Source organism: Ceratocystis lukuohia (genome assembly GCF_044167205.1).
Source record: "Ceratocystis lukuohia strain C4212 chromosome Unknown Supercontig6_pilon, whole genome shotgun sequence".
Taxonomy (NCBI): domain Eukaryota; kingdom Fungi; phylum Ascomycota; class Sordariomycetes; order Microascales; family Ceratocystidaceae; genus Ceratocystis; species Ceratocystis lukuohia.
In genome coordinates this window covers 2375390-2403313 of record NW_027263525.1, presented here as the reverse complement: position 1 = coordinate 2403313, position 27924 = coordinate 2375390, and the positions used below count along the sequence as shown (strand labels likewise).

Below are 27924 nucleotides of genomic sequence, written 5' to 3'. Positions count from 1 at the left end.
GGTGTTGTGGCGATGAGGAGTTGGCGATCGCGAAAGTTGTCGTGAAAAAGGGGGCGAGTCGACGACGAGATTGTTCCTCAAAGTTGGGCAAGAGCGGCCTCAAGGCTCCACAGCTCATTGTCTGAATCCATGACAGAGTCAAAGAAAAAGAAAAGAATGAAAGACGCTTATCAGTGTCATAGGCGTCGTCCTCTAGCAGCCCGGAAGAAGGGGAGGCGCCAGACCTCAAAGGTACCCCCCCGAGGGTTGTAAGAGGGAGAGTTGCGACAGATTTATCTCCGTTTGTGCTTCCGTCATAATGCTACAAATGCTGTCTCTGCCAAAGGCTAAGATCCGATATGGTCTAGGGGCTAGGATATCTCGCTCTCACCGAGAAGGCCGGGGTTCGATTCCCCGTATCGGAGATGGAATCACTGAAAAGGTTGCTCAGTTTTTTCTTTTTTTTTTTTTTTTTTTTTTTGGATGCGGGATTTATGGGAGTGTCTTGTGAGAAACAGAGCGTCAGAGCAGCCCAGCACAACGACGCCAGCTCAAGAACTAGACCAAGTCAGGGCCACAGAAACACTGCTAAAACGGGTAGAAATAGAAGAGACAATGGAGAGGCTCTCTCCCACTTCACGAACACAAGCCCAAATAGAAACAAGCATTTGATGTGATGGGGCGAAAGGTTAGGATGAGATGAGGCCTTTCTTGGCGCGTGCAGCTTGGCAGCTTATCGTATGTGCTTGATCTTGCTTTGGCCTACAAACCCACAAGCCAAGCTTTTAGGTTCGGTAGGAGGGGTGAGAAGGAAGATGAGGGGAAGGACGAGGAGGGGGGGGCGGCATAGTAAAGACGGGCGAGCAAACGGATGAACGAGATCCAATAGTGCCAAGTGGCGTGGCAGTGAAGAAAGAAAGAAGAAATAAGACACAAGAGCAGGAATGAGAATGGGAACGTGAAAGCTGGGGGTAGTAGAGTTGCCTAGTAGAGTAGTAGCACTACTACCAGGTTGAGCCAGGAACGAGAATAAGACAGACAGATTGTTGATGCTTGTTTGGCAGGATTCAATGGCGAAGGCTGTGCATCCCCATTTCTACTTCCAAGGGGAAGAAAGGGAGACAGAGACAGGGTTACGGGAGTTGTTCTCTTATGAGGCGATAAAGAGCAAGGGCCAGAGCTGGTGATGTTGTAGTTGTCATAATTTAAGCGGGCTATTTGACTGAGCGCCCGAACATACGTTTTAGTGATCAATGAGCGTTTGGAAACCCTGAGGGCGGCCCTGAGGGCTAAGAACGGTCCAAGCTAAAGAGACAGACAAAGCAAAGGGTTGAAATCCTTTGCCGGCACTCATTAACGAATTCCTTGAATTTTCAGTGAATTTTCTCTTCATTTATCTTCCCCTTTTGATGACTAGCCCATAACTTCATCTTTCCTTGCCTATCTTGTCTTCTCCCTCAGCCATAATCAGGCTGAACTCTTCTTCTTTCTCTTCTCTTCTCTCCTCTTCCCTAGTCTATTTCTACTTTCCTTATTTTTTGTATAATTTTCTTCTCCCAAAGTCTCAGCCTTGTCCTGATATCGGCCTTTAAACCTACATACATCATTTTTTTTCCTTCCCCCCCCCCCCCCCCCCGCCTCCTTTCTCTTGTCAGTACCTGCACACGTACACGCACAAGAACAAAGCATCCTCGTCACAATTACCCCTCGATTCCGCTTTTGACCGACTGCGACTTCTCGCGCCTCTTCCGTGTTTCCTAACCAAGAAACACACGTGTTTCACGAGAGCGCTTCTTCCACTAGCTCAAATCACCTTGTTTGATCCCTCATCGTCATCCTCATCTGCTTGCGACGATACAGTGCGCCGTTCGTCTGGCCTTGCCCGGCCTCTCTCCCAGCTCACACCCCCCCCAACTGTCACCCAGAGTTGTCGCGTCTAGGCCTATACCCTCACATCGCTTAGCTATCACCACTCAACTCCTCGCCGGCTTAATCCCACAACCCGCCACTCGTACCATCACCACCTCGCAGTGACCGATCGACTATTCCTCCTCTGAACCTCCATACCATTCCCGTGCTTTTCCAGGCTCCTCTTCAGCCTCCCCACCTTCTCCACGCCCCTACCCGTCCTGGCTTGTCCTAGCGACAGACTTCTGTGACCTGGCCTGGGGCAGCGTCTTTTGCGCCTCGCCTAAGCCTGTGGTCGACGCTTCAAAGCAGAGGAATGAGCCGCATTCAACAGCACCACCAGCAGCAGCCTCCTAGAGACTCAGCCAATAGCAATCCCCAACCTACCACTACCACTACCACCACCGCCAACGGACACAGCAATGCAGTCCCGTCCAGCCCAGCCGCCGCCGGCCCTAATCCTACAAGTTCAAACTTGTCTTCCTCCAAGCCTGCCGGCGGCGGCTCCAGTTCCGGGCGCAAGCTGTTTTCGCGTTTCCGTCTGCCCTTCAAGTCCATAAGCCGCACACTTACCGACTTTCATATCATGCCTAAGGAGCCTTACAAAGTCCATACGTCCGGCGATGTAATCGAAGGCTGGGTTGTCCTGGTTATCGAGAAGCCCATTCGAATCACCCATCTAACCGTGGCCCTCCACGGCTATGTTCGTGTCTTCAAAACTACGGCTGCCGTCCGCGAGACTGTAGCCCCGCCACTGGGCCAGCTGGACTCCCCCCGAAACCACGGCAATGGATACGCCTCTCTATTCCAGGATGAACAGGTCCTCAGCGGTGAGGGCAAGCTCGACCGTGGCCGCTACAGATTTGGCTTCCGACTTCTCTTCCCCAACCGGACCCTACCAAGTAGCATTGATGTACGTCGCCACCACGCGCCTATCCCCTATACTTGCGGCCTGTCTAAAGCTAACTTTTCTCTCTCTCTCTATCCTCAGTTCGAGCGTGGCACAATTTGCTATGATATCGTTGCAACCCTAACACGCCCAACAACCATCGGCCCAACCGTGCAATGTAACCGCCCTGTTCTCCTTATTGAAAAGATCGATATCGGACTAGTAAAAACTCCCAAAATGAAATCTGTCGTGCTTGAGCCAATTTCGAAGTCACGTCGAAAAACTCGCAGGCGGATGGGCACAGGAATCGACAAAACCCCTATAGAAAAAATCTCTGCTGCTAGCCATGACCAGAATACTCCTGAAAACGAGGCCAACCCAGTCGCATCCTCCCCTGCAGATACCGAAGATGCTGAATCCGCTCATCAATCAGCTATTGGCGATGGTGTCCTGTATGCCCGGGGCTCCGAACAGGGCGACGTTCTCAGCGAGGCTAGTGTCGAGACCGGCACAGCTAGTACTGGAACTGGCACGGGTACTGGCACCGCCATCAGCTACCGGCTGGGTGATGCTTCGGGTCCGTCAAATGCTGGATCTGGCACTCCGACAAACTCACACATCTCTATAAAGACCGCCAACGTCGAAAAGAACACTATTAGAGCCGATCTAGAGCTTACCAAGGGCGGCTTTCTGCCCGGGGATACCATCACGATCAGAATATCTGTGCAGCACATTCGTCGCATGAAGAGTATGCATGGGATTATCGTCACTCTGTTTCGCCACACGCGCATCGACATGTCTCCTCCTGATGCCCTGTTTGACCCACGGCTAACCAAAGAGGAGCTCAAGAAGCTGACCAATGATGAGACGTTTCCCAAGTCTCGAGCTGGTATTGCCGGCCTCTCGCTATCTTCAACAACTTCACTTAGTGTGTTTCGCAAAGATCTGCGCCAAAATGTACTGCCCCTCATCATCAATCCCGCAACTCTCGAGTATTCTGTCCCTGTCGCTGTTCGTGTTCCCGAGGACGCCTTCCCTACCATCTCAAACGTCCCTGGTGAAATGGTTAGTTTCAAGTACTACCTTGAGGTGGTTCTAGACCTGGGCGGTCGATTATCCAATCAGTTCCAGAGTGGTGCCACATCGTCGGCCCTACTAGCCATGCCCCGTGCTCCACCAAGCACGGACACTAGCTTGCAAGCAGCACAGGGCAACCTGATGACGGCGCCAGTTGACACTTCTGAGCTGAAGCGAGAAAAGGGCGTGATTGCTGACTGGTTTGAGGTTGTAATTGGCACGACTGACGGCGCGCGGGATGCCAAGAGAGTTAAAGCCGCCCAAGACCAAGCTGATGCTGAGGCACAACTACAGTCGGACCCACAAGCCCACCAGTCGTCGCAACACACACTATCCCTTACAGGCCAGGATGATATTATCGCCGGCTGGAAATACGACTCAAAAAGACCAATGCCACCGCCTCGATTCAATGACCCATTGTTGCCACCCAATCATCCATCAAATCTTCCTCCACCTCCGCCGCCGCCACTACCACCGCCGGCTATCGCCCCAACCAACGGCATGGCGCCGCACTACGTACCCAACCCACACATATTTGACGACTCGGCTCTCACTGAGAAGGAACGCATACGGCGTCATGAGCAGATTCTCCTACCCAGCCATGCACCCATACATGATGAAAATGGCAGCGGCGCTGGTCCGTCTCGTGCAATGTCTCCCTCGGCACCTCCTGACGACGACGATATCTACGGCCTCCACTCCGCCCTTTCAGAACACGCCGCAGCCAGCTCTTCGCGTGGCGAACCTTCCGCCCCTACTCTTGATGATCTCGATACCCTCCATGACCCATCACCGCATCACGCGCAAGCTACCAGACTACCTCTCCACACACAACCACTATATGTTCCTCCCCTCCCACAAACATTGCACCCGCCCTTTCCGCGGCCTCTTGCGCATCACTCGCGTATGCCTCCACCCACTCATACAAACGCTCCTCCGCTCGCGATTGAAGACAAACAAGAGCTTGAGAGGCTACGTCTACTCAACGAAGCGAGCAGGCCACCCGAGCTTCCTGAAGACTATGACGCAGGTGAAGGGAGTAGCAGCACAACAGTACTTTTCCATGCGTCAGCGCCGGATACTATAGAGCCATCGGCGCCGCTGCTAGACGATGAGGGTATTTTTGGCCATATGCATATATCATCCATGGGAGCAGGGCCCCTAGAGTACTCACAGCGACATATGCGGGCTTCAAGTAACCATGATCAACTCCCGGCGTATGAGCGGTAAATCAGTCTGGCTGAGGTGGCTATTGGAGGGTTTTTCTTTCTTCTTTCTTCACAAATCTTCTTTCTCATTACATTGTCCTCTTTTCTATACGTCTTTTAATGGGAGATGGCCACGATACCTTTGATTTTTTTGTTTTGCGTTTTTTTCTTTCCCCTTTTCTTTTTCCATCCTTTCCAAGAACAATCTTCCACGCCTATATGGTTTGTTATATACCACATCCACTTTCCATGATGCTTTTTTTTCTTTTTTTCTATCTTGACTTCGTTTCTTAACTTGCAGGGTCTTTTCTCATCTATACACAACATTCAGATACATTCTTTGCATCTTCTCTTACCTATTCTTTTTGTATATTAGGGCGGCTCAACTGCACCGCCATTTTTGTTGAATGGGTTTGGGCTAAGTTACTTTTGTTTCTTCTTCTTCTCCTGGGCTATACACAAAATTACACCTATTATATACTTAAAAACGATCATATCTAGTTAGCGTGGCAAGCAGTGAGGTTTAGTTTTATATCCAGTGCCTCCACCAACGAATTTTTTTTCTCTTTACCTTGGCCGTCTGCTGCTTCAACTGTTCTTGTCTATTCAACTCATGCCTCTCTTCCTCCTATCAAGATATGAATATATAGCATAGGCACGGGATACATGACGTGAGGCGCCGACCATCCCAGCTCATTATTGCTTCTCGACCGCGTCCATTTTCGCCTCGACATCTGCAGGTGTCATGCGATGCATCAGCTTGACGGCCTTAGCTGCACGGCTAGGTGATTCGGGCGGAGCAGAGGCTTTAGCCACGTGAATCTGAGGATAGACAGCAGAACAAAGTCAGGACAGGATCAGTATTGAGCAGCAGAGATGAACAGAAAAGCCAAAAATAAAGGTAGGGAACATATACATGGGGGGACACGACATCATATTCGTTTAGCACTCACCACAGGTACATCGAAATCATATAGGTCCCTCCACATCTGCATCTCCGTCTTCTCGCCGCCTGTCTCCTTTTCCCCCGTAGCTGCTGATAAATCCACGTGCTGCAGCTCAAATGCTCGTTTTTCCTGCACCTGTGTCAGGACAGCCTTAGCGGAGTCGCAAAGCCCGCACGTTGCGCGTGTGAAGAGCGTGATGCGGCATTGGCGGAGAATAGACGAGGCAAACATGAGGGGCAAGTTGGATGTTCAAGGATAACTTGGCAAGATAAAGTGAGCGAGGCAAGACGAAAGAGAAGTTTGAGGATCACATGCCGACTACTAGTAGACTCGAAGACAGTCAAAGTTCTCATTACATATATATTCTCAAGTGGATACATAACCCTTCCGTCATCTATAAACCCTAGTATTTCTCATAATATTATGCAAGAGCTAAAGATGCTGTTTGTTTAAGTGAGTGACAAGATGACTAGACGGTATCTCTTTTTTGATGCCTATGCGTACAAACCAAAGACAATGAGGTTCCTAAATAACAAGAATAAAAAATAAAAAACTCCAGAAAAATGTACCTTGCGCAGCCCATCCAAGACTATCACACAAGTCTCTCTATCCTCCCTCCCTCCCTGCTCGCTTCTCATTATTATACACATTATCGTACTATGCTTCCCCAGACGGGGCCGCTGGCACGGATGTGGCATTCCCAGGTGCGGCATCACCGCTGGAACTTGTTGCTGTTGCCGTCTTCCTCCGCTTGCGCTTCTTCTTCTTGTCTGCGTCACCCTCGCCCTTGGGTGTTTTCTCTGCTGACGACACCTTAGTCTTCCCTGCAGCTAATTTAGCCACTGTCTTGCTCTTAGGTGCAACCGTAGCCACGGGCTTCTTAGACTTTTTGACGGACAGCGGGTTCGGTTGCTTGCGGCCGTAGGCCTTCTTGTACTTCTTCTTCTTCTCGTCTGCCTTCTTCTCAGCTGCAGATTTTCTCTCGTCAGCAACCTCCTCGTCATTGTCGTCCGCATCGTGCATCAGTACATCTCCATCCTCCTCTTCGTCATCACCGCGCTTGCGCTTTTCGCCTGCGATCGGCCCCTTTTCCTGCTTGCGCAGCCCCGTGCGGAATTTGATGCGCTCTTCTCGCAATTTCTCCTGCACACTAACATCAGCCATGGGCTCCATGATGATGACGCCGCGACGCTCGAAAATAAGAGGTACGCCCTTAATGCTGCGCATAAGACGGCGCACATCCTGATCCTGCGTAGCAACGATGTAGTGCTTAGCGTTGCGGCCCGTGTCTTTGCCATCGACAAGGGATCCAATGCACTCAACTGCACTCAGTGGCTCGGGGTGTTTGTCCGGGTGGTGGCCACAGAAGGCACGTAAGAAGTCGTTTTGGGCATGCGTAATGACGGCTGCCATGCCGGGCTCGTTCTTGGCAGCATAGAGGTGACGCATACAGCATTGTGTAATCACTATATAACAGAAACAGGCAGGGAGGGGTAGTGTGTTAGAGCGAATGATAGTTGTAGGATTTGGGACAAGATTCGGGAGGGGAACAACGTACTGGGCTTGATTTCCTTTGCATGCAGAGTACGCTGCAGACCATTGACCAGGTCCATCTTCTGACGGTGGCAGTCCTTGATTATTTCAGCATCAACTAAAACTAGCTGTTAGTTGCGTGCGTTGTTCGGCAGATTGAGGCGCCGTCTAGTTATGTTATGGCAAACTCACCGAGAACCTGGTACGGCTCGCGGAAGCCAAAGGACATTTGGTACTGGGCCACCAGCTTGCGGTACTGTTTAGAGCGCTTTCCTCTCATGATGACGAGCGCAATGCGACAGCGAAGTAGACGAAACTAGTTACGCGTGAGCGCACGTAGGTATATATGTGTATATCTGCCTAGGGATGTGTGTATATTATGACGGCGTGGCGCAATCGCGGTTGTTCGTATCAGTATCGAAGATGGAGAATCAGGGTTGATATTGACCTCGGCGTCAGAAAATCGCAGAATGGGAACAAGAAAACCCAAATCCAGACAAACAAAAAGCAAGCGACAAATTCAATATTAACAAGGCCAGAAGCTGTTGCTCGCTAATAGATTGGACTACTAAAGAAAATAACCTGCTGCCGTCAAGACTAACCAAACTTTTTGGCCCGGCAGAAAAAAAAAGTTCTAGCCCACCGCCTTTCGAGCTTTGCCCCCACCGTGTTAACCCTATGTTGTGTAGATCCAGGGTTATTATCCCAAGAGTGCTTGACGGAAATACTAATTGAAAAGCTATTATTTCCATGTAAGCAGATCTATATCCTATATACCAAGCCAAGCAAAAGAAGTGGACAAATTCCAAATAAATCTATAATACCAAAACAAACAGTTGTCCCAAGATGAAAGCAAACAAAGAAATCCAGGTGATCAGCACCAACGGAAACATCAGAAGGCTACCTCCCTCGATTAAAAGAGCCATGTTGCTAGTGGCGTCATAGTATCGCCGTAACAAATATCACCATAGTCCAACTCTACAGCGATGCAGCGAGTCAGACGAATGACGCTAGCCGACCATTCTTTACTCATTGGCGATGCAACGAGCTGCAACGACACTAATATCATCTAGTTTGCCTATCAACTATGTTAGTACAACGACGGTCTCAAGAAGAGCATTTAGAACATACCGCCTTCGCTTGCCAGGCCCATCTCAATGGCTCTCTCCATAAAGGGACTCTCAGCAAAGGGATCGGTCGCCACGACCTTGGCAGCGGCCAGTAAAGCCTCAGCAGTGTAAGCCATACGTGTACAAGCCTGCTGCTCACCAGCCTCGTTAGCCTCCCAGCGCTCGAGGCTGTGGGTGACAACATCGACGATCTCGTGTTCCCAGAGGTTATCGATGACGCCGTCAGACATGGCCAGTACTATATCGCCAACCTGGATATCAACAACATTGTATTTGGCATTCTGTACAGGCGTGTCAGGGCTATTGGTGCCCAGCTGGCGCGGGCAGCCAAACCAGTGCCATTCCTCAACCGACTTGAAGAGCACCTCATGTGTGCTTGGTCGCACGATAAGAACCTCGCAGTCTCCTAGATTTGTCACATGCACGACGGGGATGGGCTGTGTTGATGGTGTGTTGCCGCTGTCAGGAGCTAGACGGAAGTGTAGCTGTGCGCCGCTAGCAGTGGTAGTCCCGTTGCATTCATTAGGGCCAGCAGTGATGGTCAGTGTGCGCTCGTATGCTTCTTGGAGGTACTGCACACAGTCGGGTTGGTAGCTGGGGTCAAGCCCCGGAGTTGCGGAGAGGGAGTTAGCATGGCGCAAGGTGTCTTTCTCCATAGCCGCTACCCAGTAGTGTAAGATGAGACGAGACCAAAGACTGTGAGAGGGCACAGAAAGGGTCAGCAGAGGCGTATTTGGAAAGGGAGACAGTTATTGTAAATATGGCAGTAAACCCGGTGTTGACTCACCCTGCGTGGCCTCGGGGTCGCTTGGACCAAACGCCTACACCGTCATTCGCACAGATAAAGTAGTCACTAGCATACACGGCATCATCTCCATTAGTGAAGCCACGGATAAGCTGGCCGTCGACCTTTGGCTTGCGATGGGTACTGAGCGGATCGGAGAAGCTCCCTGACGGGGGCGACAGGAACGGCGGAGGAAACGGTCGCGGCTGCCTCTTGGCGAACAGGCCGATGCCGGTCTCGAAACGGAAGGGGAGCTTTGGCAGTGCCGCTATGGGGCCGCTATCGGCGACAGACGGGGATGCTGGCGGGACTGGGGCAGAGGTTGTGGGCTGATGGGTAGGAGTGGGGGCAGGAGCGGGGTGATCTGGGAGCACTGATTCAACTGAAGATGGGTTTTGCAGTTGCGAAGATGAGAGGAGTCGGCGGTGGTAGGGAGAGGGCCTAAAAGGCGGGGACCTGGAAAGCAGGGCCCTTGATTCACGACAGACTCTGCATGGGACAAGAGACAGCAGTTTGTTCATTTCCGTGGCGGCAATCAGATAAGCCGCGGACGAGTTAGGCGGAAGTACAAGTGAAGATATCAGGAAACAAGGGTATTATCAAGGGTTATCGAGGCAAGTCAAAGGAGATATATCACGTCAAATGAGACACAAGGGGAACACAGAGAAGGATGCCTTCGTGATACGCTTCAGTGATGCTGAGGGGATAGCCTCCGAGGTTCACGGGCCGCGTTGTCGCCGTTGTTCTGTTGAGCTTCTCGCATAAACGAAGAGTAGATTAGAGACTTGGGCGTGAAATTTCTTCAGGCCTTGATGGCGCTTCGCATTTCCTTTTTGTTCTTTATCGAGGCGGAATCGCCGATCTCCAGAAGTAGAAAAAGGCATGTAGAAGAGAGGCCCAGATAATAATAGCGCCATTTCTGGATGGCGATAAGCAAAGCACGTGACCAGGCACTTGACTCCTTGGATTAGGTACCTCTAGCAGCAGACGTTGGTGGTGAGTTTCGAAGTGACGATGAGATGCTTTGGTGTGGTTTAACCTTGAGTAGATTCTACAGGGGTAGCTTTTTGACGTGATACCTTTTCGGGTACATCCCGCCTATATTGTATGTTCGTTTTGGCCTGTGCTTGCGAGTTGGTGATGTCATTCCGCTTGGTGTTGGCGGACTGACAAGCAAATAGTCGGATAACCCCAGTCCGCCATTAACCCTAGGGGTGCTCGTATTCAGAGAGGCGCAGTTAACAGCGGCGACAAAAAATGAAGGTGTGACAAATGCAGCAAACCTTAGCTTAAGTGTTCTTGTCTACATTTCACGGGCCTATTTCACTCCTTAGAGGAGGAACAGCTACTTTGCGGGGGTGGCTGTGACTTGTCAACTTGTTAAACTTACCCGGTGCCATTGAATGATGGGACGCGTAGACCCTTTGCAGCGCTATGCATCCAGACATGACGGACAGGTCGTGTTTGACCCGGGCCCAAAATGAGGCTGTAGAGCTACAGTCAGTCGAGCGAATCTATCCACTACCAGTTAGTTACCCAACAGCTGCCTTTGCATAAACGGAGCCGATCCCGACAAGACGCCGACACCTTTGGGCTGTCTCTGCGATTGGCTGCTCCTTGCTTTTAGAAGCGTAGTACTTGTGTTCATGGCTTCTTCCTCGTCAAACGAAAGGATTTCGAGTTAGACGGGATGCTGGCTATAAAGCTCCCCACCCTGAAGCACTAGTATCCTCCAGCTCTTAATGTTATGTTCACCGCTGACTGCCGACAGGACGGAGTCTACATCTTGGCTAATAGCCTAGTTAGAGCTAGTGTGGTACTGCTGGTAGCGAAGCTTGCATGATTTTTTTTTTTCCTTTGCTTCCTTGCATCCTACTTAGCCCCTAGAGACCTAGACACCCGAGGATAATTCTGGGTTTCCTTCCCAGCCTCTTTGTCTCTCAAGAGGGTGAACCAGGAGAAAGAGAGGGAGAGAGAGAGGAAGAGGGAGAGAGGAGGCGGAAGCGAGGAAGAAGAGCAAGGACCAACGCATGACGACAACGACACACCCTTGGCGGTGTATGAAGATGATGAAGTCTGAAGTCCCTTCACTGTTCTGTTGATAGAAACAGGCCAAATAGGCAGCTGTATAAAAGCCATGCAGGCTAAGGGCAGAAGCAAAAGCAGAGTAAAGCCCTGAAGATCTTTTTCTTTTTCTCTTTTCCTCTGCTACTTTTCCACCGTGGCTAGGCATCCAGCAACAAGGAGGACTTCGTAACCAGTATAATCTGTGTATCGACAAATAAGTACGCTCCGTATTGTGTGCATTTTTGCCATTGGGCTAAGCATAAGCAATAAGCTTTTGACAAAAAGAGCTGGCAGATTGAGGCTTTAGAAACATGCACGGAAACACAGACATAGACAGAGGCCGGGAGAGACACACAGACATATAGGGGATGGCAAAGGGAGCAGAATTGCTATCTACTGTAAGCTAGAGAGGAGACAATAGCATGGGGCTTAATATCATGGCAAATAAGGAGCAAAGGAAGCAGGGGATCGAAAGGCATGGGAAAAAGTATACGTACGCAAACCGCGCATGTGAGGTTCAGTGCATGTAAGTCCATCAAAGCGAAGGCGATGTAATGATGTGCACAAGGCAAAAAAAGAATAGCAACAGCAGGTAAGTCTTGGCAAGACTCGGCGTTAAGATGACGGGGAGGAGGTCACCCGCTTGCCTTAGGGTCTATACAGCATCATTGAAACCAGCGAGCCTAGCCCAAAGAGAGAGAGACAGAGTAATATAGGACGGTAACATGGCTGGTTTGGCTAGAGAGATATCAAGAGAGTGACAATTTCGGCGCAATTGGAAAGAGTGGGAGGTAGGTCAAACAAGTGGCACCAGGAAGAGGAAGAGAGAGGACTGGGGGACTTTAGGCTCTTTCTTTCAGAGGCTGCAGCCGGGGTGCTGGGTGATTTAACCCCGGGTTAGTATTCTCTCTTTTTTCTCGTCTTGTTATTCTTTTCCTACATAGGTTGAAACGAACACTACCTACGAGATGGACCAACTAGCAGTAGAATGAAAATCCAGATCTGGGCTAATCGCTATTCTGCTGTACATGCACAATGCCAAACTTAAAGAAGCCTAATGGAAAGCAGAGCGTCCACCGCCCAATGCAAAAACGCCAAGTCTTTTTTGTCTCTGGTCTTGGTCTTTGTGTTGTCTCTCTTTCTCAGGCTGTCTTTGCCGCGTTGTCGTCACAGCACTGGCCAAGCAAAAGCCAAGGCTGGCTGGAAGTAATGGATAGAGTGTAAGGAGAACAGCAGAAGAGAGACTTGGTTGGTAGTGGAAGGCCTACTCCTGCTGCCATTGTACCTGTATTACGTATTTCTTTTTTGTTGCCGCTGTAATTCGCCCCCAACATTGTCCATGTCCATTATCTTCTCTTGATTTTAACACGCCCACCCCTCCCCTATCCATATCAACAGACAGTCATCCATGTGTTTGCTTGCCCTTGATGGCTAAGCCCAGGTGCGGTTGTGGGTATATACGAAAAGCCTTCATGCTCGCCTCTCCATGTACTGGGTGCTTTCTTCCTGTCCGCCCGTCTCTAGATTTCTATTTCGCTACTCCTGTTTATTCGTAATTTTATCTTGCTCCTTTTCGGCCTATCGTTCGTACTCCCCTCTGTTTGCCATTCCTCTTCTTTCCATGTCCCCTCTTCCGGATAAAGCTCCTCCTCAGAGCACGCCAGGCCAAGCCAAGCCAAGCTTGATAAGCAGTTCCTACCAAGAGACTTAGAGCGAGCTTCTATTTCTAGGTCCCCCCTCCCACATTCAGGCTATTGAAGTAACCAGGACCGACCCCGTAACCTCAGCTCGCAACAGCATCCGGAACGAACAGCAAAGACAATCCTATGGTTATTTAGTCTTCTTTACAGCCTCTTTATTTTTATTTTCGGACCAAGTAAAGCCCAAAAGCATATACATCCGCTCGCGCTCACTTATATAAGAAGCTGGCATCTTCTGACACAGCGTGCCGCCAACCCTCGACCGCCCTGTCTTTCTTGCACATCACATCATCCACTACCCTCCTCTCCCCCATCCTCCCAAGCGCCAGCCAGCCTTGTTCTTTGTCTCTTGTCTCCCCCATAAGTTTCATGTTTCCCTTCCCACATTCTGACTACCAACTGTTGGCTGCTTTTCTCGTTCCATCTTTCGGGACGAAACAACAAGGCGGGATAGCAAGGGGAAACAACATATTTTCTTCCTCTTCTTTTTTCTTCTTTTTTTTTTTCCCTCCTATTTCATTCTGGCTTAGAAATAAACCCTTGCTGGCTTCTTGCCTCTTTTATTCTCTTTTATTTCCCTTTAGCTTGCTCGTCTTATATACCCAATTCTCTATCAACAGACACAAGATCAAGGTCTAGAACAAGTACACCGCAGAAGCCTTTTTTCTAACGGCAAAAACGCACCGTCTTCGCCAAGGAAACTTCAAGTCGAAAACACCATTAGTCAAGCAGACAAGAGAAAAGAAAAATCCACCGTGCGTGCACAACCAACGGAAATCTGCTCAGCCCAGCCCAGCCCAGCCCGTCCCGTATATTGGTTACTGTTGCTTTCTTTTGCTGCGTCAGCAACGCCCTAAGTAAAAAAAAAAAATAGAAAAAGCAAACGAGCAGCATCAAAAAGAAGGAAAGAAAGCTTTTTTTCTGTTGGCCTTTTTCTTTTTTCTTTTGCCCTTTTCTTCTCTTCCTTTACTACAGCATATATTAAACCCCAAATTTTTGAAATCTTTTTTATAGCACCCGAAAGCCGAGTCTCGCACTCTTTCCCGCCGGCTTTCTTTGGTCCTTCCTCAAACGGACGTGGTTCGTCATCATCAAACGAAATCAGACAAGCACCCGATCAGAAAAAGGCAGCTGCCCCCTGTGCTGCACATTGCATCATCACAACTTGCTGTCCATCTTGCTTTCTGTTTTTGGTTCCCTTCATTCTTTTCTTTTTAAAAATTCTCTTCAATTTCCTCCCTTGGTTCCTTCTTTCTTTGGATATCTCAAGCACTTGCCGCAAGCAACCAACACCAACACAACAGCAACTGCTACATACGGAAACAGATTAGTCGGCCCGCATTGGATTTCAGGTATTCTTTGTTCTATTTTTGCCTGTTGCGCGCAAATATTGCCCTGCTCGTTGGGTAGTACTTTCCCTTGCAACTTGCACCTCGCAACTTGCGGAAGGTATCACAACCGCTACCGTTCGTAATTACCTTTTCCCGCCGCCCTCGTTACCACTACAGCTCTCTTGGACTTTCAACTCTTATATTTCCATCTTCTCCCTCTAAATCTCTCTTAAATCTGTTCTATTTCTTCATTCTCTTTGTGGTCCCAGCTCAGGGCTCGCCTCGATCGACTGCTACCCGCTATTTCTGGTCACGTTCTGCCCATTAAAACGCCCTGTGGCGCCAGTCTTTGTGCCATTTTCAGTAATGGGTCGCTTCTCATATCAATCCTCACGCCGAGGAAGCAGAGGAAGCAAAGGTTAGTCTACATAATTTCCTTTGCTCTTTTCCCATGTTGTCCGGATTCCACGGCTTCCGAAAATTTTGTCCAGTTTCTTTTTTTTGGGCCGGTCTGGCCGAAATCGAAACGCCGGTCTTATCCCCGTTCCCTCCCTCTCCCTCCTATTTCATGCCCTGCTTTTTCAAGAGATGAAGAACCAAAGATTCAACAGAAAAATACTAGACATTCTGTGGTCTTTGCTTTTACTGTCGTTGCATGTGTGTTACCCCTGGGTCTAATCTCAAGTGAACTTGGGCCAGCAACAACCCATACACCCCACCCTCTTCTCTAGGACATGGCGATGACGACATACCTGTCTAGTGGCCGGGTTGATATGTGCACATATGCTTTTAGCTATAGCCGCCCTCCTGGTCTTTCTCATAGCCTTTGATTCTCCATCATTGAGCTTTTTGACTCCGAGACATTCAATCATGGCCAGCCAAGCTTGTGTCTTTGTCTCCCCTTTCCTTGTCTTTTCCCTCTTTTATTTTTTTCCCCCCATCTTCGCATCATTCCTTTTGAGCTCTTTTCCAAACACCAGCAAAACCCGCCAAAAGTCTGATCCGACCAAGCTAGGCTTGGAATAAGTCCCCTGGCGACAAAGCACTGGTGCTAAAAAGCAGGACTCCCCTGGCCTCCTTCCTCTTCTTTTTCTCTCCTACTCATCTAGTGTTGATTAGCTGCTGCTTGCCTTCGGCCTTTTTTGGTCCGAGAAAAGTGAACAAAAAGCTACATTGCCAGCTAATCTGGTCTTTGTGTACTTTGGGTTTTCTGCTTGTCTTGCTGGCCTCTAAATTTCCTGTATGTCTCTGACCCTCCTTTTCCCTGTCCTGATTTGCCTTCTCCCCCTTTACGTCCACTTCTCTTATTGAGCGGCCTTGGCTACTGCTTTGAAGTTTGGTGCCTAGCGGTGTATCGGTGTATGGGACACAATGTGGCTTGCGCTATAGCCGCTATAGTCTTGAGATTAAACAGACGACCAAGAGTGAGACCGAATCTCTCAAAGCTAGTCCTGCCGTTTACTGCAGATTTCCTGGGCATGGGGGATGGTCTTGGTGAATTTCCAAAGAAAAAAGGTGACAAGGCAAAGCCCCGTTTGTCGACCTGGCTTCGCTTTGTGCCAACTCCTACATCTATTATTGCACACCTTCTTAAGGCGTTAAGTGCGACCTTTTTTATTTTTTTTCGTCTGCTTTAGTTTCTGGGGCCCTGCATACAGGCGAGCTGCGCCGTAAGCTTATGCCTACCTGACAAGCCATCAACTTACCACCACCTACCAAAAGCCACGGTTCCTAGTTCCTAGTGGGCGGGTTCCCTGATTATAGCAGCCATATTCGGCATGTGGCAGGAGTATCCAGAAAATCACTGGCTCGATTTCGATTGAAGCTCGAATGAAGGCTCCACATCGTTGTACATGTGCTTCATTTAGACGCTGTTCCTCGTACTCTAAAGTCTCACATCCAAAGAAGTGTCTTTTAGCTAGGCCAGGAAGAGTCGGTGGGCGGCGAAGAAAAAAGTGTCTAAATTAATGCCATCATCATATATGGACCTTGAGCCACCCCTTGTTATTAATATTCTTTCCCCTGGCAATTACCCAAGCTGGGAACGCCGCTGCTCTTTCCCGATTCTGTATTACTTTTCCCCCCCCCAACTTAAATTATCGTGGGAAACTGCCTATAGCGTCTACTCGGTGCCTGGGTTCCTTTTTTTTTTTTTTTCTTTTTTTCTCTTTTTCTTCCTTCCTGGAATTACACATCGCAATTCGCCCGGGCCTTCATCAAAATAACAAAGAAGAAAAGAAAAAAAGCACTTACCGGTTTTCTACCAGTGCTTCCTTCCTTCCTCGCTTCACGCTCTTTTTTTTCCCTTTTCGCGTGCTTTCCTCTAGCGCTCGCGAATAAAAGCGATCTTCTTCTGACGTGCACCTTCTTTCTCTTCTGCCCCTTCCCCAAACAACTCTCCAACCTGAATCTCTTCTCCCTTTTTATTCTCTTTTTTTTTTTCTCGTCTTTTCTCTATCTTTTTCATATTATTTCCCTTTTTCTTTGCTTGCTACCTTGGGTTGACTTCTATTCTTTCCCTTTTGCTCATTAATCTTATCTTATTGTCTCTAACCTGTGCATCGTTTTAAAACATCTACAGTTTTATCTTTTATCTCGCAGTTTTCTGGTGTGCTTCGGGACCCCAAAGGCAATCCAACTCCTTCACCGTCACCCCCGCTTGACGATAACTCTATTTCAACCTTTGCCAAGCACTCCCGTTCCACCTCTACCCAGTCCGGCATTGCTTCCGGCTCATCCCGTCCAGACTCCGGCGTACAAACCGACTCTAGTCAGCGTCCAATTACACCAGACTCCTCTGTTGGATCCTCCCCTGAACACGACGACTCTGTTTCCACCCGCACAGCTCCGATATCCATAGCTACAACCTCAGGCACTACTTCAGCAACTACCACTACAACTGTTAGAGCCAGAGCTAGACCGCGCCGTGGTTCCAGGCCACTGTCTATGATACAGACCTACCAACCGTCCATCATGGAAATCGACGAAGACACCATTCCCGAGCTGCAGCATGTGTTCAATCTGTTGAATAGCCATGGGAACAAGCTGTATCAAGAAGGATATTTCCTCAAGCTGGACGACCAAGACTCAAGTATGTTGGCGACAAGGGCCAAATTGCCTGCGGCTCAAAAAAGAGACTTAGCGTCGAGTCTTAATAAGCTAACATCTTCCTGCAGATGGCAAACCGAATGCCGACCGCACATGGACCGAATGCTTTGCACAACTTGTAGGCACTGTGCTCTCATTGTGGGATGCCGCTGAACTTGACGCGGCTGGCGAGGAGGGCGAGGTCTTGCCCAAGTTCATCAACGTCACCGATGCCTCCATCAAGATGGTATGTTGCTGGTACCCTGTGTTCACATCCATGCATGATCCCGTCGCTAATCTCCGTTATCCCTAGATTGATTCTCTCCCTACTCGTGGCGATGAACAGCCCCTGCAGAATATTCTTAGTGTTTCAACTGCCGGCCGAAACCGCTATCTCCTTCACTTCAACTCGCATGACGCTCTAGTACAATGGGCCTCGGCTATCCGGCTGGCTATTTTCGAACATAACAGCTTACAGGAAGCCTACACTGGCGGCTTGATCGCTGGGAAAGCCCGTACTCTCAACAACGTTAACCTTATTCTCGATCGTTGGCGTGTGCCATCAGAAGCCTGGGTCAGAGTTCGCTTCGGTGCTGGGACGCCATGGCGCCGTTGCTGGTGTGTTGTCACGCCGCCGGACGAAAAGGAATATCAAAAGTTGCAAAAGACTGTCAAGAAAAAGTCCGCGTATGACCGTTCTATGCCTATTCTCAAGGGCGACATCAAGTTCTATGATGTGCGCCGCGATACGCCCAAGAAGCAGAAAAAGGTCGACCCTATTGCCTCTATCTCGGACGCATATGCCGCTTATGCTCTGTATCCTCAGGCCAAGTCTCTTGTAGACAACTCGACCCTAATCAAGATTGAGGGCCACATTACGATCCACAGCTCACCACCGTCTTCAACCGAGGGTTTCGTTTTTGTGATGCCCGAGGTTCCTCCCGCTGTTGGTGGCTTTGAGATGCTTCTACGCTTCCTGTTCCCCACTTGGGACACATTTGCGCTCTACGGCAGACCTAGTCGCCTAGCAGCCAGTAATCTTGACTCACGGTCTCTAATGTTTGCCATGCCCAAGAGCAAACGTTATGGCTATCTTGATCTGGAGGACGTGTCTGAGATTATCACCAAGGAGCCGGCTTCCTCTGGATGGACTGAAGCTGAGTGGCGTAAGAAGCTCAAGGAATGCACTGGCACTCGTCTTAATGAAATGAATGAGAATGGCGGTGTACCTCCTCGCCACAGCCGCAGTAGCAGCAACCAGAGCAATCTAAGTGGCCGCATGAGTAACCCGCCCACTGCTGGGCCGCCGCCTAGTCGTACGCGTGTTGGGTTTTCTGATAGCCCGCCCTCTAGCTCGTCTTCTAGTGGCCCTCCCCCTTCCCAACGGAGCATGCCTCCAGGGCCTCCTCAGGCTCAGTACCAAGGTCAACAGCCCATGAACCCACAGCAGTTGCCTCCCCTTCAGATGCAGCAGCCCATGCCTCCAAACGGTCTGGTTCCAGCTGGTATGCCCATGGGTAATGGTATGTCTCCGAATGGCATGGTCCCCCAAAACGGCCGGTCGCCCATGGATCAGCAGTATCAGTCATTTTCTCGGCCCAACAATCTCCCGACACCACCTCCTGCCGAGCTTTCTGCTCCTCGCACTCCTAATGGTGGTCCTAACCCAATGTTTGCTCCTGGTGCTGGGAACAGTCATGACCCGTCGGCCAGCCGGGGCACTCCCAATCAGTACGACCAAGCTCATGTCGACGGCTACAATGACTACGCTCCCAGTGCTATCTATGACGCTATGGGCTCTGATCAATCGCCTGTGTCAATTGCGGAATTGGAGTCTATGCGTCTCTCTACACCTGAACCTGTTGTGAGGCCCCCAGAGTTCAACAACCGCGCGCCCCCTAACGGACAGAACGGGGCACCTCGGTCGGCCTATCATACTGAGGACATGAGACGAGCAACGCAGAGATTTTCTGATGGGACTATGGATCAGATCAATATGTCTAACCGGCAGAACCAGGGTGGTCCTCAAAACAGGGGGCCTAATGGCATGGCGCCACAAAACAGAGGTCCTCCGAACGGCCCTCCAAACGGCCCTCCAAACGGCATGGGCGGGCCTCAACACAGAGGGCCCCCGCCAAATGGAATGGGAGGGCCACAAAACCGCGGCCCGCCGCCAAACGGCATGGGGCCGCCCAACCGGGGCCCTCCCAACGGCATGCACCCACAAAATCGGGGACCCCCTCCCAATGGTATGGGTGGCGGGCCGCAGAACAGGGGCCCGCCGCCTAACGGTATGCCTCCGCAGATGCGCGGACCTCCGCCTAATGGTATGCCGCTTCAGAATCGGCCTCCACTCAATCACGGGCCCAACAGCTACGGACCTGGGCCTGGAAGTCGGCAAGGCTCGAGACCGCCTCCAAATCACCAGCAGCCACGTGGTGGCTCGCCATATGGGGGTGGCGATCCGCGTAGCCAGGGACCACCGCAACAGCGAGGGCCACCGCCATCACAGCCTCCATATCACCAACAGCAGCCTCAGAAATACCCTCCTTCACATAACCAACAAGGTCCACCGCAGCAGTGGCGTGGACCACCTCCGCCAAACCACCATGGCGGGACTGTACCTGTAAGTACTAAAATGCCCTTGTAAAGGTTCCTCAAGATTTTTGCGTCATCTTTTCTTTTTTGCTTTTTTTTCTTTGGGTCAGATGAGTGTTTTGAAATAGGAGGCAGACAAAGAGCCACAGTTATTTGGGGGGAGGAGGGAGGCTGGCATAAAAGGCAAAGACCACTTGCTGCCACTCTCACTCAAGAAAAAAAGAAACGCAATTCTGAAGCAAATATTGCATTGTCAATTTACCAGATTGATCCGTGGTTTATGTGTCATTTAACTAACGCCTAGTTCTTTTGATAGTAACGGACTAAACGAGAAGAATACACAAAAAACATCAGAAAATGCATAAACAATTAACATCATCAACAACGACGAGACGACTTTGATGCCGTTGGGAAGCTGAATAGCCGGGCATAGATTAGGCAAAAGGCATAACATGGCATGGGCATGAACAAAGCAGAGCATTGTTGCTCTCTACATAGAAGACCCTCATCGCATCTCATCACCTCAAATTCCTCTCACGAGCTAACGAGCGACGACAGAGTGTTGTTTTTTTTATAGTTCAAATTACAGACCCTTTTTTTTTTCTTTGTTTCTTATCTGTTTTGGAAAAAGACATAGGGAGTCGGGACGCCGGGACAGTAGAAGGGAAGGGCGGCACAAGTAGTGCATGAAGGCTGAATAGTTAATGGCTAGGGTTATATAGTAAACATCATGGATGGACTTCCACTGACTACTATTTGGGCGTAGGGCTAGACCGAACTAGAACAGAGGGGAAGGGGGTGGCAAAAGATGAGGCTGTCAACGAAGCTTGCAGAGCAAGTTCAAGTCATCAAGACAGCCATGTACGTTTCAATATTCCAAAGACGAAAAGGCGGCTTGGTTATTTCATTTCATTTGTGTGTTTGTATGTGCGGGTTTGAGGGTTCTAGATCCTAGGATCCTAGTACTAAGGTCTAGGTTTAGGTATGGCATGGGTATATGAGCCAACACGGATGGGTTGAGGAAGGGCCTAGGGATGCCAAAAGAAGGGAGGGGGCAGGACGTTATTGTGTTGGCTGTTTTGGGTGGAGAAAAGAAGACGAAGAAGAAGAAGAAGACCGATGGTTCGGGAAGGGGGTAAGCGTGAGAGTCTGGACAGGAGAGTGGGAGAACGTGTACAGGTGACGTACGCACTGGTGTGTATTTAGGTGGACGGCGCTGAACTGGCTGGCGCTGGACTTGGCTGGCATTGGCATGCATATATTGCTGCTTGTGGACGCGGCTAGGTATGGGGGGGGGGGGGGGTGGTAGATGGAGAAAGTTGAGGGAGAGCTAGAGAGAGAGCTAGAGAGAGAAGTAGAGGGAGGTAGAGAGGTAGAGAAGTAGAGAGAGAATGATAGAGAGATATGGTTGGTGTAAGTTACCAAGATGAGCCGAGGTAGCAATCAGCGAAGCAAGCAAGCCGGCCGATCTTAGGTTGATGGGCAGTTATTATTGGCCTGGACATTGGGAGACAAGAAGACAGTGCTTAGACCGTGAGCTGTTGTTTAATTCGGATACCTTGGGAAATAAGTCCAGGCTAATAATAAAAACACGAGAAGCGCCCACAAAAGGCAAAGAAACAAGCGCCGGACAAGGAAAAGCAAAGGGCAGGCAGGCAGGCAGGCAGCAGACGGAAGTGAGCAATACCAGCCCTCAAGAATTCTTGTGGGCGGCTTTGTTGTTATTCTGGTTTGTGGTTTGGGTCTGGTCTGGTCTGGATCTGGGGTTGGTTTGTTGGGTTTTGGCTGCTCTAGCGAGAGCTAGCAGAGGCGGGCGAGACGAGGGATGGATGCAAAGACGAGAGCCAAAGAGGGAGGGAATTTGGAGCAGACGAAACAAAGGCAGGGAACATGGGGAGGGGGGAGAGTGCGTGTATCCAAAGCAGACGGGCAGGTTCTACGGTTCTACAAGAGAGACGAGACAGACGGAGACGCAGCGGCAGGGCGGCATGGCAGCAGCAGCAGCAGCAGCAGCAGACATAGACATAGACACAGACATAGACGCAGACACAGAGTATATGTATATGCTCTGCTGTAGGTGAGAAACAGAGGGACGCTCAGCTCAATCGGTCGGTTTAATTGTGCGCTTGATATTTTTCTTCTCTTCTATAATATTTGCTTTATTCCCTCCTATCTATTATAGAACAAAAGAATAACATAAAATGGACTAAAATAAAATAAAATAAAATAAAATAGAAAGCGAGCAGGAAAAAGAGTCCTTCCTCGTCCTCGTATCCTATTGCGGAACAATAAACGCGTAGGGCAAAAGTAGACCTACAGCATAAAGAGGACAGAGATATGCAAAGATAGAGGCACTAGCTTACATGGCTGATTTATCTATTTAATTCTTTTAGCTCCTGGACTTACCTTACCGCCTTGTCCTGTTGTTGTCTTGCTGGCTGGAACTGAGAAAACGATAGACTGGCAAGAAACAAACTGGACTGAGCCGACCTAGCATGGCATAGAGAGACTCCACGAAGGCTTAGAGAGACGGACTCCACAAGAACGCTAAAGAGAACAACAGAACAACACAGGACCTTGTTCCCTGACTCCCTTGTTTCCCATATGTTATACACTGCCCCCCCCCCTTCTTCTAGCCCCCCATGTCCACACCCCACCCCTGCCTACTCGCCCTCCTTCTGAATCCCTCTTCCGCTTCAGAACAACAGTTGAGAAGCAGAAAGAAACTGAACCGATTCATGGCTCTGGGGCCTGGGGTGTCTGATAGGGTATGGGCAAGCCTAACCACATCGTATTGTGTCCAGCGGTACCGCCTGTTTTCTAGTCTGTCTGTCCAGCCCGCCCAAGCCTTCTGGCTACCAATAATTCGTCTTGCATTTCCATGGTTTCCCGCTCGCATGCCTGGAACTGGGGCCCAGGCCAGACTAAGTCTCAGCAGAGTTGTCCGTCTCTCGAAAATGCACGGCTTTGACGGGGGCCTGTCCACCACACAGACGAGGTCAGCCAGCAAGCCAAACAGCACAGTACAGCACAGCGTACGTATTAACATGCGCACATGCATTGCAGCAAGCAGGAAAGCAAAAATGCCCCCAGAGAAAAAAAATAAAGGGCTGGCTTGTCTGTTTTTCTGTCTTTGGCTGTATAGCCCAATGGACTTTCTTTTCTCAGAGGGAGACAACAAGAATAGAGACACACACCCCTCCTCCCTCTTTGAACTCGACTCGGCCGTGGCTTGCTGGCCACACATACACCTACACCTACACCCGTTAAAACAATCAATTCTCTTTATTCCCTTCTCTGCTGCTCCTCGTTTCCCCTCTTGATTCGTTGCTTCCGGTCTTTGGTTTCCGAACAAAGCTGCTTTGCTTTTGCTCCACCTTCCTTGCCTTGCTCTGTGCACACTATTTCACCTTTTATATGCCATTGATTGTGCGGTTATATCTCTTTTATACTTGTTCTCTTGCCGTCATATAATAGTCCGTTCTCTCCCGCTTCTCTTTGGACGCCCATCTCCTCTTGCTTTCTTTCATCTTGTGCTTGTGCAGACTGAAATCTGGTGCTCTCTACCTCCTCTTCTTCATATCTTTCTTGTCTAGGACGTTTCGACTGCATTGCGTCTTTCTTTCCTTCTTGTTCTTCTTTTTTTTTTTTTTTTTCATCATCGTTCTCTCCGTTGCCCCCATAGATTGTGTTTCGTTCTCTGCTTTATCTTTTGCATTACTTGTCTCCTACTCTGCCCTCTGTCCGGCCAAACAACCCCCAACCTCTACTACGCTGTAATACACATATACCCTATACCCCTTCGTCTCTCCCTCATTCACCCACTATCGCCATGCCCAGCTTCATGTTTAACCCCTTTGGCAGCTCACATCGCTCCGGCCCTCGCATGGTGAACCCCATGCTGAGCTCGCTGCCTAAGCCCGTCAAGTCGCAAGAGCCTGCCCCCTGTCTTCCATCCCTACCCGATCTCTCTTCTTCCTCCGATGGCGACTCTCTTATAGAGGCTGCTAGACAGAATATCCACCCAGTTGTCCGTCCTGGAAAGCTTAAGACTATTGGAGGTAGCGACTCTGCCGACAAGGCTAACAAGGACGACACCTACAAGGTCCCTGACGTAGACTTTGGTCCCACCTTCAACTTTGCTGCCAAGGATCTGCCCAAGGACAAGCTGCGTGCCATTGTCGGCGATGCCTACTATGACAGCCGCTCTGGCTCGACTGATGACTCCAAGCATAAGAGCATGAATGAGCAGTGGCGCCGTCTAAACTCTTCAGCTGGCATGGCCTCTAGACCAGGCACCGTTGCCAGTCACTACCGCAATATTTCACGTGAATCTCTTCCTGGACACGACCACCCGCACCTGGCCCACCGCCGGCGCTCGTCAAGCAATCTCATGGCCTCCCTGCCTGCCGCTAACCCTAATTCCGCCGCGGGTGTCACACCAAGCCGCACGCCGCCTCGCTCTGGCACGGCGCTTTCACAGACCCCTCAGCGCTTGTTGACTCCCGAGAGCATAGAACAGGCCCCGCACTCACGCTCGAATTCGTACTCACATGTCCACCCACACTCACACTCGCATTCACACTCTCTCTCCCATTCGCACATCCGTAAGCCCTCCGCAGAGTCTCGACCCTACTCCCGTGCCGCCACCCTTATCGAGTACCCCACACGCCCTGAACTCGTTTCCAATCTTTCCGCACGTGAGCAAGCGCATGTGGCTAGGCTCACTGGTGGGCCGCTGATTTCGCTTGTGACCACACCTAGCCGCCAATCACCCAGCAGCGCTGTGGGCGGCACCTCCACGCCTGGCCGCGGCCACGCACACAGCCCTTCTGTCGGGCTCGTTGGTGCCATCGACGCACGTCAGCGCGAGAAGGAGCAGCTCAAAGCCAGCGGTGCCTACAACCCTAGCGTAGCCTATGCGCTGCGTGAGCGTCAGCAGCAGATGGCCATGCAGCAAATGCAGATTGCGCAGGCGCAGAGCTTGGCTTTGCAGAACCAGCAAATGCAGATGCAGTTCCAGGCCCAGTGGGAGCAGCAGCAGATTCAACAACAGCAGCAGATGATGATGGCTGGTAGTCAAGGTATGGCCACACCCTATGCCATGTCTAGCATGGGCGGTGTCCCCATGGGCTATGAAGCAGCACCAGGCATGCATGGAAACATGGCTGTTCCCTCGGCCCTGTCTAACCGGCGCTCGATGTACGGCATGTCAACTAATGGAGCAATGGCCGGTGGCATGGAGGGCATGGGCATGCCTCAGCAACGAGGCCTTTTCGTGGCTGCTGGTGCCCGTGGTTACTAAGTGACGATGAAGCCAGGGGTGGTTTAGGACCCTTATGTTGTCTGGGAAGGTGCGACAGCATATGGGATAGGAAAGGGGCCTGCCTACCCACTTCTTCATCATCAATATTACCCCATGTGGTGTCTTTGTCCTCACCCTGGGCTGGTGTGGTCTGACTCAACGTGGCGTAGCTTGGCTTCACGTCCTGGCAGTAAAAGAACATCCAGAAACAAATACGGGCGATCCCTTGACGAGGAGGAAGTCTAGAAGGGGGGAGCAGTCAGGAGAAAATAAAGCCTTGTCATCATGGTATATCGCAAGGGACCCCTTGTTTGGTTGCCTTCTAGACACGAGAACTTTGCTCCTTCTCTTTCTGGACTTTCATCGACGTCATGCGAGATATACTAAAAATAGCATTATCGTCAAATACGAAGTTTGACGACTTAGCTGCTCGTATGAAGAAACCAGGCAACTTTTGAGGGTATGAAAAGGGTGGGAAAAGGGCAAATGAGATCAAGTTTTGAATTGTTTACTCTGGGGGGTTTGATTTTAGCTTTGGTTTATTTTTTCGACTCATTGCGGGCGTTTTTTCTATCGGCTTTTTTTTTTTCTTGCGCGGTTTCACCATTGTCTCTCGCTTTTTGATGCTATAGCTTCGATTTTTTTTTTATTTTCCTTTGTTCAAGTCTTTGTCAGCCTTGTTTTCTTCAGCATTTTCAGCAAATTCTTCTCAAGCACCAGAGTTATCAGGAAGTGACAAATGAAAAAAAAAATAGATCTCACAACACAGAAACCCAAAGAATCGTTCCCTGGTTCTCATGCGAAGTTTGTTGCATGGCTGGTTAGTTCGAAGTAGGGGGCAAGTAACAAAAAGACAGGATGACAGAGGAGGGAAACAACTGTTTGGTTTGTCTTCTCCCCATGAAAGAAAGAAAAAAAAAAAGGAAAAGAAAGACAAAGTACAACAGATGGGGTGTGGATCATACATGGGCGTGGATCTATCACCACTCGAGACAAGAGACAGCATTGAAGTACAATTACACACACTAACACCGATCTCCATGCTGTCTGTGTCACTCCCCTAGAAACAAGAGACATACGATAGCTTCACTTGCCGTCCCTCCCTCCATCTTGTTTACCTCATCATGCCTTACTCATTGATATGGGGGAAGAAGAAAAAGGGAGAGGAGACTTGATAACCGGGGCCTCTAGGAGGCCGTTGCCCTCATGGTATTGCTTTTCTACTTTTTATCCTGGCTTGTGCTTGGATTTGTCTGTGGCTGGGGCTGGGGGCTGAAAAGAGGATAACGAAGTGGGAAGAGCCAGAGGAGCAAAAGAAAGAGAAGACAAAGCAAGCAAGCTTGGATGTTAAGCTTTTGTGGGAGGGTGGGCTGAGAGTTGCAGAGCATTACATGGCTATAGAAAAAAACTCTACAGGGCATGACAGGGCTATCAGCAAATAGCCTCTTGGTGTGCTCTACAGGGAATTAGTTCTCTTACATTCATGGTGACAGAACGAACTACCCCTTGCCCTGCCCTTGCCTTGCTGTCACACGCAACACAGCGCAGAACAAGAACTAATTTATCAACGTCCAAGACAAACCCGTAGGAGAAAAGACTGCACTGCAATGCAAAACTTTGTACGCAGAGTTACAGGCAAGCAGCACGCGCAGCAGCAACAGCGATTCAAGGCTTTATTTTTTTCCTTCCGAGACGACTGGACTGTAAGTGCTTAGATTTGATGACAGGTTTGAGACTGTGCTGTATCACAGTAGCGGAGAATAACGCGTATCTTATAGCCAAGCATACATGGCAAGCTGGAGCTGGCGAGGTAAGACCAATCATCACCCCTCCATTGGTTTGATCTTGACCAGCAGACGCACTATTTTACATGCCGGCCAACTATTGTTCTTACCTTGCATTTTATCTTGCTATCATACTCATGGTCCGACAAAGCGGAGAGCAAGTCATGTCTGGGCCATGCAGCCTAAGACACAGGTGGACCAAGTTGGAGATATTGGGAAACCAAAGAGGGAGGGGTCCGTAGCCATTCTGTTGAATATAGGTAAGAAAGAAAGAAAAAAAAAAAAAGAAAAAAGGTTAGTGCCGCAGACAAGTACTCACCATGTTGTTATCACAGTAACTGATGCGTAAAGAAATTTAGAAAAATCAAGAATAGGACATAGATGAAGCGAGGAGGGGGACAAGAGAGACAGTGCAGCAAAGAGATTTGGTAAATCTAGGGTCCAGGGCACGAGCTCCTTCAGAAGTAAGGCGCCAGAAACACCAGCAAGAAAGGTGGACTAGCATGTATGAATTTAGCTGGCCTGTTTTTCTCGCGTCATCTCTTGAAACTCTGAGAGGGCATTTGCTTATCAGAGAAGAAATAACAGAGGAAGGAA

General features: G+C 49.8%; 6 protein-coding genes across 6 annotated transcripts; 3 read left to right on the top strand and 3 right to left on the bottom strand.

Annotated features, from left to right (window-relative positions):
- Positions 1 to 2203: 2203 nt before the first annotated feature.
- On the top strand, positions 2204 to 5083 carry HOO65_060578 (ph-response sensor protein; the record flags this gene model as incomplete). Its single annotated transcript, XM_071001167.1, has 1 exon — positions 2204 to 5083. One exon carries the CDS (start codon positions 2204 to 2206, stop codon positions 5081 to 5083), a length of 2880 nt encoding a protein of 959 aa, XP_070857928.1.
- Positions 5084 to 5757: 674 nt separating this feature from the next.
- On the bottom strand, positions 5758 to 6239 carry HOO65_060577 (Glutaredoxin-like protein; the record flags this gene model as incomplete). The annotated part of the gene is made up of 2 exons (XM_071004088.1): positions 5758 to 5883; positions 6015 to 6239. 2 exons carry the CDS (start codon positions 6237 to 6239, stop codon positions 5758 to 5760), a joined length of 351 nt encoding a protein of 116 aa, XP_070857927.1.
- Positions 6240 to 6665: 426 nt separating this feature from the next.
- HOO65_060576 (rRNA-processing protein utp23) lies at positions 6666 to 7821 on the bottom strand (the record flags this gene model as incomplete). Its single annotated transcript, XM_071003954.1, has 3 exons — positions 6666 to 7474; positions 7567 to 7659; positions 7734 to 7821. The coding sequence occupies 3 exons, from the start codon at positions 7819 to 7821 to the stop codon at positions 6666 to 6668; spliced, it is 990 nt and encodes a 329-aa protein (XP_070857926.1).
- A 745-nt stretch (positions 7822 to 8566) lies between these two features.
- On the bottom strand, positions 8567 to 9976 carry HOO65_060575 (phosphatase 2C 80; the record flags this gene model as incomplete). The annotated part of the gene is made up of 3 exons (XM_071003891.1): positions 8567 to 8619; positions 8673 to 9367; positions 9459 to 9976. 3 exons carry the CDS (start codon positions 9974 to 9976, stop codon positions 8567 to 8569), a joined length of 1266 nt encoding a protein of 421 aa, XP_070857925.1.
- Positions 9977 to 17526: 7550 nt separating this feature from the next.
- On the top strand, positions 17527 to 20290 carry HOO65_060574 (Protein SKG3; the record flags this gene model as incomplete). The annotated part of the gene is made up of 3 exons (XM_071003678.1): positions 17527 to 17644; positions 17730 to 17887; positions 17954 to 20290. The coding sequence occupies 3 exons, from the start codon at positions 17527 to 17529 to the stop codon at positions 20288 to 20290; spliced, it is 2613 nt and encodes an 870-aa protein (XP_070857924.1).
- A 3780-nt stretch (positions 20291 to 24070) lies between these two features.
- HOO65_060573 (uncharacterized protein) lies at positions 24071 to 25543 on the top strand (the record flags this gene model as incomplete). The annotated part of the gene is made up of 1 exon (XM_071001166.1): positions 24071 to 25543. One exon carries the CDS (start codon positions 24071 to 24073, stop codon positions 25541 to 25543), a length of 1473 nt encoding a protein of 490 aa, XP_070857923.1.
- Positions 25544 to 27924: the final 2381 nt, after the last annotated feature.